Source organism: Parasteatoda tepidariorum, chromosome 1, assembly GCF_043381705.1.
Source record: "Parasteatoda tepidariorum isolate YZ-2023 chromosome 1, CAS_Ptep_4.0, whole genome shotgun sequence".
In the NCBI taxonomy this organism is placed as follows: domain Eukaryota; kingdom Metazoa; phylum Arthropoda; class Arachnida; order Araneae; family Theridiidae; genus Parasteatoda; species Parasteatoda tepidariorum.
This window is the reverse complement of record NC_092204.1, coordinates 38,904,383-38,922,227: the sequence shown is the minus strand read 5'-3', so window position 1 is coordinate 38,922,227 and position 17,845 is coordinate 38,904,383. Positions and strand designations below refer to the sequence as shown.

The 17,845-nt window shown below is 27.7% G+C and overlaps 1 protein-coding gene across 1 annotated transcript; it reads left to right on the top strand.

The window, feature by feature from the left end:
* Positions 1-690: 690 nt before the first annotated feature.
* LOC107447014 (uncharacterized) lies at positions 691-16,704 on the top strand. The gene is made up of 3 exons (XM_016061816.3): positions 691-1,019; positions 10,533-11,168; positions 13,887-16,704. The coding sequence occupies exons 1-3, from the start codon at positions 890-892 to the stop codon at positions 14,483-14,485; spliced, it is 1,365 nt and encodes a 454-aa protein (XP_015917302.1). The 5' UTR covers positions 691-889; the 3' UTR covers positions 14,486-16,704.
* The last annotated feature ends 1,141 nt before the right edge of the window (positions 16,705-17,845 follow it).

Genomic DNA, 17,845 nt, shown 5'->3' with positions numbered 1-17,845 from the left:
AGGAGGAGAGGAAAGCCATGGAACCGGTCTTCTCTCTATAAGGCGTATTCGAGCGTTACGTTTGCAAATTTCAATAAAATTTTCTTACATACGAAATATTAATAAAATTTCTTAGAATATTAATAAAACGTTCTTACATAAAATTACAATAATAATATATCCTATAAATAAAATTATCTTTTATTGAATTTTAAGAAAAGAAACTTTTAATGAGATCAAGTTAACGGTTCTTATACATTAAAGCTGATTCTAAGAGAAAAAATGAGTTGCATACGGAAAAGAACTGTAATAGAGAATCCTTTTTAGGATTTCCACAGCATGACCACAGCATGTCTCTGCGTAATAACTCTCGCGGAAAGCTGAATTACCCTAACTAAATAATCCTCAAACCTAACCAAAACTAAATAATTTTCTAAATGCAACGGATGACAGTCGAATAATAATTTTTTGTAAAAAATATACCTATATCGTTCTTTTTTCTTGATCTTCAATGAAGAGTGAGAATTAGAAGCAACTAAAGAGCGAAGCGGACTTGGGTCGGAGTCTACTTCCGTACTGAATTCCCGGATGCGCATTTGGAGATACCAGCGAGAATGGTATTTGTAAGGTTTTTGCAGGTCGTTCTCACTCGCAGCTGCAAATTTTTTACATAAAGCGAGAACGGCCTTACAGCCTCTTCCAAACAAAGTCATACAGTGAGAATTTGAAGTGACCTCTTTAATTGCGCCATCTATACTTTCAGATTAACTTATATTGACAACAATCTACTGTACTCTCTACTTTAAGTAATTTCTCTCTCTAGTTTTATAACCTTCATTTTTATTTTTTAAAGAAGATTTGTTTTCAAAGTGCAAGTGTGTTTTGTTTTGTATTGAAATTTTTTGCTACAATGGCTAGTGCCACTGATGAAGTTGTGATCAAAAAAGAAATTGAAGATACTGAATCTCCTGAGCAAGTTGATAACCAAGACTCCTCTCAGAATCAGTCTGAACAGAGCTCTTCGGCGAAAGCTTCTAAAGGTAATTATATTTATTAGCATCTTTGCTTGTCAAACCGGATAATTATTAATACTGATTGAAGAAGTTAGCCAAGTTTTAATTCAAATTCAATCATAAAACCAGTCACTTTTGTGTTTTGAATCGTAGTATTTGATTAAATCGTTTATTTGAAGGTATTATTTAAACATGGATTTTACTTATCTATTGACAAGTTATATAGTTAACTTTGAAACTAGCAGTTGTCCATCTAAAGCAGCAAAAATATGTCTAGTAGCTTTTTCGGCTGACAAAAGTCTGTTCAAAGACGCATCGAGATATATGATTTTCCATTTATTTTACCTCCTACTTGCGTTATCAATTCTTCAAATAATGTAATTTGCGTTAAATAAGTTTAAAGTCGTTAAACTAGCTTTTAATAGCAGCGGAACTGTGACTTATTTTAATGAGTATATTTTTTTTAACAATTTAATTTCTAAATAGATGACGAAAATGGCTCATTAAAACCTGGCTTTTATGCTTCTTAAGTCATTTAATTATCTAACTGCTCTATTGAAACTTTTTAAGAAAAATTTTTACTAGCTGTTCTATTTAAATATAATTTTGTAGTTATGATATTCCTAGTTTTTTAGTAGAATATTACGAGACACATATGTAATTACCACAACCTAACTGACTTACTATCTCTGATGATACATTTAGAAATATGAACATTTAAAATTTATTGTCATATTATCATACATCTGCAGATAATTTAAATTCATTCATTTTTTGTAGTTTAATGTTTATTTAAACGAAATTCTTAGGACCAAATTGCTTTGTCTACAAAGTTATAGAAAATACGTAAAGATCTTATCAATTTAAAATGTCTTTTAAATCTATTTGGGTTCTGAATGCCAATTTTTTGATAAGTAATAGGAATTTATTTTATAAAAGAAAATTTATTATTATGTTGCTAATAATTGAATTTCTTAGTTAGATAACAGTCTCGCTAACGAAGAAGAATCTAATTCATTCATTAAATGCTGACTTCAGCACGTGAGCTGGTAGCTATATAAAACATTTCAATTTCGGCCTTTTGTTGAACATTATATGTATATATACATGTGTGTGTGTAACATAAAAAGGTATAACAAAACTTTTTATGTTATTTATTTATCTAGAATCTCTTTTCTTTTTTTTTTTGTTCATTATTCAGGGTTAAACTCATTCTCATATTAGTAATTCACGTCTAGCAGTTGAGTTCTAACTTTAGATTTAGGAAAATAATATGTAATTATCATAATAAGGGGGATATTTCCATATCGTGATCTGTTGCATCAACTAAAATTGCCAAAGTGCCAAATAGATTCTAAACTTGCAATTTTTTTTTTTTTTAAACATGTAGATGTTTACCTGGGGGTGGTTACGAGTTATACCTTTCGAGTTGGTCCCTTTTTGTGATGGTTTTTTTTTTTAGTTTTTCGTGCGCCGCTGCCCAGAAGTTTCCAAGACTTGGCGATTATTCTGCCACAGATCACGTTATGGAAATCTTTCCATAATAAGTTTTTACGGCAAGGAAATGTGAAATCCTGAGAGAAACTTCTCACAAAGTATTCTAACCTATCATAATTTTTGTATTCCTCGTTAATTATCTGATCAGTATTAGTTGTGAGTGATCTTTTTTTTTTAAAATCTCTTAATTAAAAAACAATGTCTATTGTTTTCAGTATGATTTTGTTATTTTTCTTCACCATATTGTCCAAATAAAGAGCAATTCTGTTCACCCTGCTTGATTTCTTGCTTGCCCAACACTCAACCATGACCGCCATATCTAAAACTTGTCAAGCCATTAGAGACAAAATCAGGAGAGACAGAAGTGATTCTTTATTTCCTCATTATGGTGGGAATGAATGATGATAAAATCACACTGTAAACGACATGCATCATCTATTACTTATGGGGTTTTAAAAGGGAAAGATCGCAAGTAATCTTGCTCACGTATCTGACAAGGAATAATATAATAATTATGATTGATTAGAATACTTTGCGAGACTGGATTACATATTTCCTAAGGAGTAAAACTTATGATAATTGTTGCATTTTTTAATCTGAATTAGAACCGAAATGCCACAGATCAATCACTAATATTGAGAACGAGTTTTGTTCTGAATAATAATTAAAAAAGATAATTTAGACAAAGAAATAGCATAAAAAGTCTTGTTTAAGCTTTTTATGTTACATCTGTTAACCCCTTAACGATCTGTTAATTTTCAAGAAAACGGTCATGAAAGTGCCTATTTTTTTATACACGTATATTATACACATATTTGATTAGTTCTAACATCTTTACCTTAAAAATATTCCGGTACTGTCATCTGTTGTGTAAAATGAGAAATAAAATTTTTACGGGCGAAAGAAATGAATTAGTTTTATTATTATTTGCGTGTTACTACTGAACACTCCCGCCCGGGAATATCACGGGAGCGAGAAATAGAGGGCGAAACCTTACCCCATCATTTTAACGGGAGTGAGAAGGAAGGGGTTAAAGAAAATATTTTATTAAATTATTCATATAACCATAAATTATTATCAATCACAATGGTTTTAAAAGGTACAACTATAATATTATGAAACAGTTTTGGAGACAGGCATTTTCTTATTCAACTTAACTAATTTCTAATTAAGTACATTACTCAAAGTGCCGACATCAGGTCACTGTCCCAATCAAAAATCTGGAAAATCCTAAGCACTTCGTCACTGTGGCGCATAAATAATCATTACTGACACCTACTACTTTTGTATTTAAACTGGAGAACTAAGTATTTTCGTTTAACTTAAGTGAAAAGATAAGTTTTCTTAACAAGCTGGGTGTGCTTAAAACCTGTATTTCTTATTAACTCAAACGGTGTCGTTGTTTACACTGAATTCTATCATGAATCTTTTATTAATATTAGCAAATCATTAAAACATTATGATAACTTATAAGAAACTGAAGAGAACTGTGCGATTCTTAATTATTTTACGGGTGGTTGCACTTTAATCAAAGTAAATATATAATGTAGATAATAACATTAGTGTAGTTAAAATATCCGTACAATAAATATCAGTTATAAAATAGTGATGCATCATAGATGAATGGCCAAGCAATGCTGATCTCATGTTGGGGTTTATCTTTGAAGCTGGGTTAGAAAAATTTAAAGTATCCTGTACTTTTCAGATAATGATTAATTCTTCCTCAAAAGTTGTGATAATCAGTTTTTCCAACTAAAATGAAAATAGAAAGGTTTAAAAGCAAGCATATTTTGACTATTTTATACACTATTATATAATATTAAATTTAAAATAATAGTTTTTTTTAATATAATTTTGTGAAACTATGATTAATTTGCATTTTTTAAACTATTTTCCAATATAGAAATTTTTAATCTTTTGAATAAAATTATAGCCTACCTAAAATTACTTATAAAGGGAAGTTATGTAGTCTGGGTAGCGTTGAGCTGACCAGTGCCCCGACAAAGAAAAAACTGGACAAAAACTTGCTCCTTTACCTTTCTAATTATTTGAAAAAGAATATTTCTGTTTGGGAATCTCTTGTCAGAGATTTTTGTTTTCAGAATATTAAATTGAAAAGGAAAAAAAAAGTTTCTGATTATCCTTTGAGAAATTACACTGTGAGTCTTTTAATTTTGTTAGTGCACTGGTCAGACTAGGAAAGTGCAACTGCCATTCGAACATTAAACGCGTTTTGAAATTATTATGTTTGAAAAGTTTGTGAGTGGATTTGCCAATAATTAATGTGATGGTTCGTATTTGGATGGTCCGTCTACTAGTAATTTCTACTTGTTCAGAACATTGTCGCTGAAAATGTTTCATCAGTCTTTACCTATTATTACAATGCGTAATTAAACTGGTTTCCAGTTAAATTTAGGAAATATTTGGTGCAATCTGGTTTATATTTTTCCTGTTTTGCATCTGTAATAAAGATAATCAAATTGATCTGATAAAATTGCCTGAAAGTAATTGAAGGTAAGATATTTTTCTCTAATAAAATAATTCTTCAATAATATTAATTTTTGTTTACCCCTTAAGTGGGAGCATTAAATATACACTTCTGTAATGGTTAAATATTTATTCATACTTCAAAAATGTTGAAATATAGTTTTAACAAGCATACGTATCACCAGAAAATTCAAATTTGTTGAATAAAATTTCATTTCTAAGAGTTCATTACTTATTTTTCTAGCATATGAAAAGACTGCCTTTTGTACTGTTTATAGAAAATTTTAATTCCTTTCAGAAGGGAAGAATGTTCATTTCATTTCCTATTACATTTGTACTGAATTTCAGAAACTTGATTTTATTAAAAGCATTTTTATGAATTTTAAAATTTATTTATTTTAAAAGGCATTTAAATAATATCCATTTAGTTTTATAAAATGATTCTACAAGCCAGCACTTTTTTCTTAACAGAAAATCAAACTATATTTAATGTTTCAGTATAATCTAATTGTTAAAAACTTTATAAAAAGGATAAGGAGAAAACAAATTCTTTGTAAAAATGAGACTTCTGACACGTTGCACATTATAAATTTATATATAAGATGGTTTTAAATAATCTAATAGTACTCAGAGGCTCGAAGCACTGGTTGAGATGAACATATCCGGATGAAACTTCAAATACATATGTAAATCATGGGGTTGGGGTTTCTGTCAAAACAAAATTTGACCACATTTTTTATTAAAATATTCTGTTCTTTTATTTTTTAACTGATATATTTTTATTTTCCGTGTCATAGTGACAACTGTGGGCCAAATTTTGAATTATTTTTCGTTGGAATCGGAGCTATGGACCTCTGAATGCTGTCGGTTTAATTTTAACCTCTCTGTATTTCACGATAACATTCAGAGTGTGATTTGTAACCAGTGTAGTGTGACAGAAGACTATTTTGAATTTTATCAGCTGGTCTGTTTTTATTCTAATTCTTAGATAACGTCGTAATTTTTTTAGAGGTTTTTTTGAATAAATGTATACTAATAATTACAATGTTCTTTGTGCAGCCATAAATTAATTATTCTTAAAGCTATATTTGTATAGAAAACATGGTTTTAAGTGGTGTCACGTTTTGAACTAAAATATCTGTTAACTACACCCCAACTTCCACAGATTACAACTTGTTAATAGCCGTGTTTGTAGTTTTTTGTTACCTTCAACTAATCAAGTTTCTTGCATACAGCATGGAAACAATATGATTAACTGCCCATTTAATGTAACTTTGAGTAATTAAATGATAGTTTTGTTAATAATCAGTATACTAAATTATTTAAGGTAATAACAGTGCATTTACTTAGTTAATTTTTTTCTTACAGTAATAGGAATCAGACACTGGTTTTTAAAGAATATTTTCCTATGTCCTTTCAAATCTCTACTAATCAATCCTCATGCTCACATCTTGTGTGGTTTTAGCTAAACCAGATTTTGTTCAGCAGAAAATACTCTGTAGATAAGTGACAACAATTATATGCATAAAATTGAATTTTTGCATTAATCAAATTAGACTCAATGCAGGTTTTTTATTTTTGAGGCAAATTGAGATTAATCAACTATGTAATCTGTTTATTTTAAAAGAAATCGAAGCTCGATACTAAGAACTTGTGAATTACATAACGCATTGAGGAAGGAAAAAAATATTCAAACTAGGCTTTCTTGCATCCTTTTAAAAGTAAAACATTTACTATTAATATGGTTATACATTTGGTCTTACTCTAGTTTATTTAATTTATCAATGCAAACTTTAGATTTTAGGTTTTTAACCCTTAACAAACTAATGTTGCCATAAAAACGGTAGGACACTTTTACTTACTTCAGTGCTCGGTGTATGGCATCAAAAAATCATTTTATTATTTGTGTCTCTCCGATTTTTGCCATATTAACAATTAATTTAATTACTATAATTAGTTACTTATAATTTTTTATAATATTATAATTATTACTATTATTCTTAGTGGGAGGTGAACTAGATATTCTTCTGGACCATTAAGGAGGTGGCATTTTTTCTTATTGCAAATGGATTTTGATTCATTTCTACTGATTTATATTTTGCTTTCTAATTAATATTTCTTGGTTTGCAATTCCATGAATTTTGTTGCATTTGAAATTATTCAGCAATTCAAGTCAAATCAAGAGTTAAGATAATGTGAAAGTGTATGAAATTTTCCTGTCACTTAAGGGGTTATTCAATGTTGTTTCAATGTTTATATATATATATATTTTCTGTGTGCAATAGTTTAAATTATTGTTTAAAATATTACCTTAAACTGATGAATTTTTTTTTTTTTTTGTGATTAAAATGTTTATATTTAATGTATACGGTGGTGGTAAAAAAAAGTTATAAGGCACTTGTGCTGTTCTCACATATGAATGATTGCTTTTCTCAACACAAGTTATAAATGATTTTGCTTTAAGCTACGTTTGAACTAATTAATTTTTTTCTCTGTAATAAGTGAGTAAATAATATTTTGTAAACTGTTTCTTTTCTTAATAACAGTCTTGAACAACTTTAAAATGAACTGTAATTGGAAAAGATTCATATACAAAAATTAAGAAAATCTAGGTATAAATAATTTAAGGATAAGGTATAAATAATTTAAATCTCATCAAATAATTTAAATTAGTGATTAGAAAATTGATTTTTACACAAATTTTGAAAAGTAATACTTTACAAAGGAAATTATTTGGAAGTTACAAAAAAGATCATTGGATCTAAAGAATTTATTAAGAGTAATTTTTAAAATATTTATTTGTGTTTTTATTATAAAATACCTATATTTTGCTGTGAAGTGTCCCATACCTAACAAGTAGGTATTGTAGAATGACCTGTATGTAATTTTAATAATATATCCTATATTATAAAAACCATTTTAGAAAATTTGCTCCGCTTACATTAGTTAGCTTAAAATTGATTCATGAATATTTTATTCATGTTGTAGTAGAAAACAAAAGTTTTTCAATTAAATGTTCTTATTATGGTGGAAGTGAAATAAAAATCCGACAATTAGGGTCATTATTTGTTTAAAGCTAATCTCTCCGAGTTTAAAAAATCTAGATAGATAATTATGATGTAACTATAAAAAAAATTAAATCTAATTTTATAATTGATAAAGCACTCTTAATACTCTTAGAGGTAAAATATGAAGACGTTGTTTTGCTTAATTTTAAATTAATGAGCAGCTTCTCTCATTACCACCACTGGATATATTTAAATTTTATTTTAAGATTTAAAGTTGGATATTGTGTTCTGTCAATTTTATCAAAAAATATACACTCTCTTATTTTTACAGATTTTTTACTTACATTGTTTGTGAAAGTTATGTTCAATTCACAAGGCTTCAAAATTAATGAGATAAAAGTAAAATGCATATAAATAACAAATTTAGAAACAAATAATACCAAAAGAGGTTCCTAAATAATAGACTGGTTTATTAAGAAATTCAACTTGTAAACCTTAATGCACTAATTGCAATTTTCGATAATGTTCTTTTTAACAATAATAAATGTAAAATAAACTAAAATGATCATACTTATAAAACATTTTTGTTAGAAAAATTTGAGGTATTTTTTAGACACAATACAATGAATATTATCAAATTATCATCAAATTCAAAAATTTTACCCAATTTCAAGGAAAAAGGTGTCTTGTCTATTAACTGAAATTTTTGCTGAATGCAAGGAAACCAATTTATAGTTTAATAAACATGTTATATTTTCTTCTAGATAGTTCAGAAACAGAAATAAATAGTTATAAAATAATTTCTTTGTACTTGATGTCCCTTGTTAGAAATGTTCCTAAAAAGTGACTGTTGGTGATGATTGATAATTTCCTTCACTAATTGTCAATTCTTGAATTTTATGAGAAAAAATTTTAATCTCAATGATATAACCTTAAAAGGAACAGAAAAGTTAGATAATTAAAAAATGCTTCCTCTTTAACTATCACATAGCTAATATTTTCAGAATTTTTTATTTGGAAAATCTTGTACTTTACTACACCGCATTAGAAGAAATTTTACTCTACTTAAACTTTCTATTTACATGTGTTGATATATTATCATAAGTACCTACTTTTTTTTCTTAAAAAGTCCTGCTCCAATCTTTTTTCCTCTCAAAACGCTTAAAATCTACAATTTTTAGAGTACCCATATTATGGCAAACCGAGTCAGAGAACTATTAAATATAGTGATTTGTGAAAGACCCAAATTTCTGTTATTACTTTTCTAAACTTTCTTGATTTTAGATTAATTCAAAAAGCCTATTTGTTTAAATAAATGTAATTAACATTAGGAAGTGATTTTTAGAATTAATTTACTGTAGAACCTAAGTTGTTCACAATATCTTTGACCAAACATACTTTTGATACGGTAGGTGTCTTTGGTTATAAAAAAAAATCTACTGCTTTTAATAATTAACCATTAGAATTAAACTTAACTGTACCAGTGGGAAAAAAAGGAAAAGAAAACAAATCACTGTTATATTATTTCATACTTTTTTGACAATATTTCACAGTAAAAAATTTGAAATGTTCCAAATATTACAGTAAATAATAATTAGCTTTAATGTCGATGAATGAGTTGCCGATATCATTGTAAGCAGGCATAAACTTTGAAAGGTGCAAAGAAGCGGAACCCCTCTTTCTAGTATATTGGTTCAAGATTCAAATAAAAATCTTCAGTATGCAACAATATATTGACGTCATCAACTCGCAGCACTGTATATTACCACCTCTTACTTCTCGTCTATAAAAAGATTTGAATCTCTGTACATAAAAAGCCTATTACGCATGTTCTGTTGCTCATGCTATTCCTAAGAGTTTGAGAAGTTATAAAAACAAAATTTTTAAATCTTCTACTTCTCAGATGATTCATTGAACTGACAAAGAATTGACTTTTTATTAGTTCTGTAATAGTGTCGTTCATTTAAAAAAAAAAAAATTTGAACTCTTAATTATTATGTACCCTTACATAAAACAAAATAAAGAAGAAGAAAAAATCAGTTTTTGAGATGTTAATTTTTATTGCACAATGTTTTAGTTTTTTTATTTCTATGCCGAAGCCTTGGAATGTTGTTATTTACGTAAGAGCAACCTAAAAATATATTTCAAGGTTATAGAGTTAACATACAAAATTTGATTGCAGACCAAACTCAAATTCTAATCCATTATACAATTTGTATTTTTACTTCAATTTACATCTATATTGTTCTTTTGGCTAAAAATATGCTACCCTTTAAATGAAAATTCTTTAGCCTTTATTTTTTGTTTAACAAACAAAAATTTTCTTGATTTTTTTTTGCAAAGAATTTCAATTCAAGTAATGAAAAGTTTTAAAAGTTTATCTTCATTGCCTTATTTTAAAACGTTAGGGTGCCTTGATTTGAATTGAATAAAAGAACAAAATACTTAATTCTCTCTTTTTTCTGATTGACTATATTATTTTTCAATATTTATAGATTATGTTTAAGGAATTTTTGTTTATGAAATCATTTTTCTTTTCTTTTTTCAGTGTGGTTGGAAGATGAGACAAGATCTTTGATTGCTTTAGCTAAACACTATATTCCAAAGTTTAAAGATTCTAATTACACAAAAAGGCAATTGTTAGAGGATATATCTAATGAGCTCCATCTCATAGGATATGATGCAACACTTGAACATGTCCGTAATAAATTGAAATATTTACGCACAAAATATAGAAGTACAATTGAATATAATAATAAGCATGTTATAAAAAGGACTATGCCCTTCTCTGAAGAATTGTCTGATCTGTATAGTTTAGATTATTTTGATGATCAAGATTCTTTGAATGCATCAGAACTCAATGGAAATGGCAGCAGTGACCGCTTCAACAACACGAATAGCAAGGCACAAAAGAAATCATCAAAATCTGTACCTGCTTCTCATGTTGATTTAGGAACTGTTGTAACAACTAAGAAGAGGACTCAGTCTCAAAAATCTTCCAGATCACCTGCTAAGAAAAAAGCTACAGCAAAAAACCAGCGCTCCCAACCACTGTTTCAGTGTGGACTGTGTATGCAGAAGTTTAGTACATCAAATGACATGCACGGCCACGACTGCAAACATGTTGGTAAGATAACTGAGAATAGCAAAAAGAAATTGAACTCTTCTGCAGCATCTACTGTTTGTAAGTATTTATTTTTAGTTTTTGCAGAAAGAAATTGTTTCCTAATTTATAAAAGTTGAAGAATGTAAAACTAAAATTTAAGTAGCTTTGTTTTAAGATCTTACAAGAAAATAGTAATTAGCAGCAAATGCTGGTTTATAGTATTTCATTCATGATATCTTATTTTAGGCTGCCTGGAGACTGAATAAAAATTTATAATTCAGTTTTCTAAACAAATTAGTCTTGTAAAGTCATGTGTAAAATTGTCGTTGTGAAAATCTGACGTTTTTAATATTTATAGGACATTGAAAATTCAATCATACAAATATTTATTTTTAAAATTATGTAATTTGTTTAAAAAATTAGATCTTTTGGGGTAAAGATAAAGTACTGATATGGATTCATAATGCATTGCAAACGAAAAATCAATTGATTAAATACATGATTAAAAATTTGCACCAATGTGCACATCTTAAACATTTATGAATTTTTTATGGCTGTAAAATATAATGAAAGCGATCGGTATATGAGCATGAAGCTAAAACAGCCGTTTGGTTGAAACACTTGGTCTGTTATTCATAAATTTTAGTGTATTATTTAGCCCAGTGTCATATTTAAAGAAATTAGCCACTGAGTTTGATTTCTGCTACAACATATTAAGCTCAGTAAGAAATAAAAAGTCATCAGATTCCTCACTCAAAAGCATTTTTTACATCAAATTGTTTTTAGTTTTGCATAGTGAAACATTTAAATTAGCTTCTTCTGAACAGTTATCGCTAAACAGTTAATTAACAATTTGCATTTTTAATTGTATCCTTATTTTATTTATTTATTTTAGATTAGTAATCACTAAATTTATTTAATATTAAAATTGTTTTTATAGTTTTGATATTTAAAAAATTTCATTCTTAATAATAAGAATTAAAATAATTTTCTTTACAATAGAGTTTTTTTTTTTTTTTTTACTCTATATTTCCGAATATAAGCCCATCCAAGATTATGCTTTTTCCTTGAAAATTGATCAAAAATTCAAAATTTATATGTAAACTGGTGTAAAATATATGTTTGTAGGTAACTTTCAACTTCTTTCTTGAACTATCCAGCCATCTTAATTTTCTAGCATTTGCTAGTTTGTCTACTGAAAATCCCATCCATTCCTTTCTTCCTGATTTTGTTTTCCCTTTTTCGACTTCTCAAGCCTTTAAACTTACTAATTCGAGTTGACATTATCATCAATGCAATTTGGCAAAAAGTTGAAGGAAATCAGACACTAACGGCGAGAGTTATGTGTATTCTAAAGATAACATGATTAACTTTTACGTTTATAAGGAAAAATGAGTGAAAAAGAAAAGTAAAGAAAATGAATTCCTCTTGTTATTTTACGATTTTTTTTAAGCTTTTCAGCAGTTTATCCATAATACTTGACTGACAAAAAGTGTTATTTGTTGACGATATTTACGTGCAATTATACAAAAGCAACAAATTTATTATGAGCCAATTCCTTTGCTTTATCTAGAATTTTCATTTTGTAAGATGACATTAAAAAATTAGTTGATGTAAATCATTTAAAAATCATAATTATGAATTTAATGTTTTAATCAATGATACTTGGTAAGCATTCCATGTTCCATTTTGTGCATCTTACTAAGTTGTTTACATTGGTAAATATATTTATTCTCAACTAAATTTATTTTATTTATAAGTGACAGTTTATAGGTAATTGTCTGAAATTATAGCAAGTAAAATCCATTCTATGCCATATTTAGACTACTACAAAACATGTATATCTACCACTACTTTAAAGAAATCTTTACTTATTTGAATTCCATTGTTAACAGCTTTGTAAATCTTTGTTACCTTTACCTGTTTAAATAAGTTGCATTGTTACCAATCAAATTAATATTTGTTTACCCACATTAATTTTATTCGAAATTGCTGCATACGAATTTATTTTAAAAAATGTATTTTATGACATTTTGCTAAAATATATCAAGCATTTTCAGTTATAAAATATTTAGGTTGTTTTCATTCACTCTTGTTTTGTCTATTTTTGTTTGAACCAAGGTTGGCAAGTTTCTGCCGAGGTGGTTAGAACCACTGGTAGAAACCGGTTAAAACTGGCATGGCAGAAACCCTTTTCTGCCACATTTGTGGCAGATGTTCAGAAAATGACATAAAAGTAAATACTGAGATTGACATACAGTGGATAATTCATATTAAAAAAAAAAAAATTAAAAGTCAAACAAATTTAAAAAAATTTGTAAAATTATCACCATTCAAGATCAAATATTACATTGTTTGCACTTTGCAGTAATCTATAACAAAAGACAAGTTTTGATGCAGTTTCTGAACCTAAACAATTTCTTTTATCAATTTGATATACTGCACTCTTTATATTTAATATAAACAAAATAATATATATTTACAAACTATGAATTAAAAAGTTTGTTACAGTTGCATGGAGTTACATTTTTCAGTTCACTTAAACAAAATGTCATTAAGCAATTACTAGAACTAATATAGACGTTTTTTTAGTTTCTGCTGGTTTTTACCTGTTAAAACCAGTTTCTGCCACTGGACGGCAAAAACCAGTTTCTGCCAGCAAAAAGCCAACCATGGTTTGAACAGCAAAGATCATTATAACTAATGCTGACTGTGTATACATGTATATTAATATATTTTTTGCTATATTTGTTTTATTGGTTTAGTGTATTTTGTTAATTTATTTTTCTGTTACAGTTCATTGGAACAGTCTAATAACTATGCATTTCTTGGAATTATTGAGGGAATATCAGCATAGCAACAAAAACTCTAACTTCAGAAAGGGAAATATATGGGAAAATATGAGTCTTCTAATGAAGAGAAGAGGACATACTATAGAACCGAAGGAGTTGGAAAAGAAATTCCACGTCCTTACTTCAGCTTTTGAGAAAACTATGAAATATAACAAGACTCACAAGGACAAGAAAAAATGTGCCTTTTTTAAAAGATTAACTGAACTTTATTCACACCCTTCATCATTCAAATGTTTTAAATCATCAGGACCTTACAAAATGACTGTAGAAGTGTCACCATTTTCATATGCCACCAAGCGTGAACCCAGCACTGTCACATCTAGATCATCCTCATCTAATTCAAACAACCAGCGAAAAGTTACTGACACTAAACAGGCACCCCCACAAAATGGCACTTCCGAAATACTTCAATGGCTTCAAAATACGTGGAACGAATGGAAAGAAATAGAGAAGAAACGGGAAGAAGTCATGGCAAAGCGACATAATGATTTGATGGAAATGTTATCTTATTTAATTGACAGTAATGGAGACAATGCACATTAGCATTAAAATAGTTTCTTCCCTTTTTTTTTACATCATTTTGTCCATGTTTGTATATTTGTGTGTGTGATGTGTGCATCTATAGATGTCATTCTGTTCAAGTGTTATGAGATTTTTACTTTGTTTCTCATAATATCATTTTTTTAAGGTTTTCTAGGAATTATGGACAAGCACATTTTATTAACTATATATTTTTATAAATAATGACTCAATTATTTTTTTCTTCCTTTTCTAATCACAACTTCCTTTTCTTCCAAGATCGAGCAATGTTTCTACAATAAATGTATTTTGTAAATCAAATCAAAACTTGTCTTTGACTTCAGTAAATTTGACTTTATGTTCGGTTTCTGATATTTGCAAAAGATTTCATTAATAATAAATTTACTGAAAAGCTTAGTTGTAGTTATTGCAGTAGGGAACCGATTATCCGGAATGATTGGGACCATCGCTATTCCGGATAACTGATTTTTCCGGTTTTCTGAAAATCTACGAAAAGCCGTTCTTTTTATTGTTAAACCCAACTAAAAAAAAAAAAATTTGGAAATAATCTTAAAAAGAAGAAAAAACGATGAAGTAATACACTAATGATTATTTCCAAAATGATGGTAAGGTAAATATCTTTCAAAAGAGAAAGAAAAATCCTAAAATCTTATGAGGAAGAAAAGAAAAAAAAAATTTTAAATAACGGGAAAATTTATAAGATTTTGTTCCGGTTTTCTGATTTCCGGATAATGGGTTCTGTACTGTATTATTAATTCCATATTTTTTTTTTATTTAACTTAATATAAAAAATGTTTCTTCTTATTAATATATTATTTATAATTCTCCCTTATTAGTTCATGACTAAATTTGTAAAAGACCTTTTTCTATAGTTAAAAATCTGTCTAGTATATTCTTCAAATTTTTCACTATTTATTTTTACCCTAAAGTATTATATATTTTGCTTTTTAAATTGCTTTCATGACGTTTCATCTACCATCATAGTGAATGTTATTATTTTAGCTTTTTTTTTTTTTTTTATAAAGGCTTTAATTAATTTGAAAAGCAATGAAATGTTAATGCATGCAAAAAGTTAGTATGTAACTTATTTCACTTCGATTATAAAAATTCAGAATTTCTTTTTTTAATCACAGTAATTGTGAATTTTTTTTTATTAAAAATTTTTCATGTTGCATTTATAATCATTTACTTTCACTCTCATTATTTCATTTGTTATTTATTTCATTTTCTATAAAATAAAAAGTTCTAAGTTCTACTATAGCTTATTGCACAAAATATTAGCTTAATGTTCGAAAAAATTAAGCATCTGGGCAAGTTGTCCTCTTTTCTTTCTTTTTTTCCCCTCTTTTCTTTTCTTTCTTTTTTTTTGTTGCCATTTTTCCATTGATTAACATGGGGAAAAAGGAACATATTGCTAGAAAGCAACCAGGTGAAATAGTGAGAAATAGCAATTTATATGCCTAGCGAGTTTATTCAACTCGTTAATGATCATAGATAATGTTTTAAATGTTCGGAAAGTTTACAGAATAAAGTGAAATGAGCATTTCTGTATACTTTGCTTCTATTAGTAGAATAAAAGGAACTTTTCCTTTGTAAATAATTTGTTCCATATTTTACTGCATCAACATTTTGTGTTAAGTTAAATATATAAATAACACATTTCATAATATTTCAGTTTTGTTATTTTTTTATATTTTGTTATATGTTGTTTAATTAAGCTTATTTAAGTGTGTGTTTTCACTTTTCTTTTTCATTAATTTATTGAATAATTTATTTACTTGTTTTTTTTATTTCTGTTAATGAACTTGATTTTATTCTGGTGCTTAGTATTATGTTACTTTATTGACTGTGTGAAGATAGTTAAAATGTCTCTGTTGATATAAAACAATAAAATAAATTTATGTATGTTTTGTTATACAAAGACATATCAGAAAGTCGAGTTTCTTATTTAATTCCATGAAATGTACTGGCTATCGGATTTTCTCAAATTTTTGCAAATAGCAGCACCCTTGTGAAATATCTCATAGTACCCTAGTCATATAATTTTTTTTTATATGCATATAATGTATGTTTCAGTGTGTGTGCATCTTTAAAACAAACTATAGAAGTGAGTGGTGAGAATGTGTACTTGCGCATAAAATTAACAGAAGTAATTTGAGCGTAATTTATACAAAGGCATTAATAATAATAATATAAATATTGCTAATTAAAAAAAAAAGAAATATAAATAGCAAGAAATCAGCATCCACGCTGAACAATATAGAAAATTTACTTAGTGTGGCAGGGGTTTCGGAACTGAAAACACTTTTCAAACTGAACTGAAGGAACTTTTTAACTTATTCTATTTAAATAGCAACATATTGCTATTAAATAATTTATGCTAGACCTGAAAGTTAGCACCTTGCGGCACACTTTTTGGGAACTTCTGGTAAATATCGTTGTCAAAAGATTGCTGATAATGTTAGATACGATATAAAGTTACCACATTATTTTGTCCATCTCAAACAAGATAATGCATAAGCATTTGGTATCTGTTAAATTTTTAAACAAAAAAAATAGTCCTAAGCAAAATGAGTAATTTGTTTTGTATGAGATCCGTAAAATAATCTCTTCCGCTCTTTGAAATTATTGGAGTTCAAAGTGCAAGTGCTTAATCCGAAGAAAATAATTGAGGACCCATATTTTTATTATTATCAATAAGGTATTTTGGCAAGATTCAAATTCAGGCTGTCCTGTTATATATACACACACACACCTATCATTCTGTAATGTTTACTTAGACAACTATTGCCGATAATGAAGAACATGATAAGACAAACCCTAAAGTTGAAATCAGAAATATCTATAAAAAAAAAAGTAAGAACTTGGGCAAGATTTAGTAATGTAAAGGTATCCAATTTCTGCTTGTTATCGATTGAAGCCATTTTTATTTCAATAAAACTATATGAATTTTTTTTTTTCATCTGGTTAAAGAAAATAAATTCTTGAATTAGATTTTTTTTATATATTCAAAATTTCTATATAAAAGATGCTATTTTTTAAGAAGTTTTCTGAAACAATGAGTACAAATTTATCATTGTATCCACCTATCAATAGTTATTTACGTAGGGTTTTTTTTTCACCATTGCCCCAACTGTGCTATATATATCAACTTTATCATTCTTTTCTACTTTAATACAAATGCGACTGTCTTTCTAAATCGTACATAAATAAGAACAAAGTATTTTTGTCATACATGTTTACAAACTACCACATTGCATGATATTGACTATTGTATTAAGTATAGCTACACTATATAAATACCGTTATAAAGACCTAAATCCATGGAATGATGTAAAGAACCTGTCTTTCTGATGTTCTTTA

Coding starts and splice junctions, on each gene's coding strand:
- LOC107447014 (XM_016061816.3), top strand. CDS start 890: ATGGCTAGTGCCACTGATGAAGTTGTGATCAAAAAAGAAATTGAAGAT. Junction 1,020..10,532: donor TTCGGCGAAAGCTTCTAAAG/GTAATTATATTT, acceptor TTCTTTTTTCAG/TGTGGTTGGAAGATGAGACA. Junction 11,169..13,886: donor TTCTGCAGCATCTACTGTTT/GTAAGTATTTAT, acceptor TTTCTGTTACAG/TTCATTGGAACAGTCTAATA.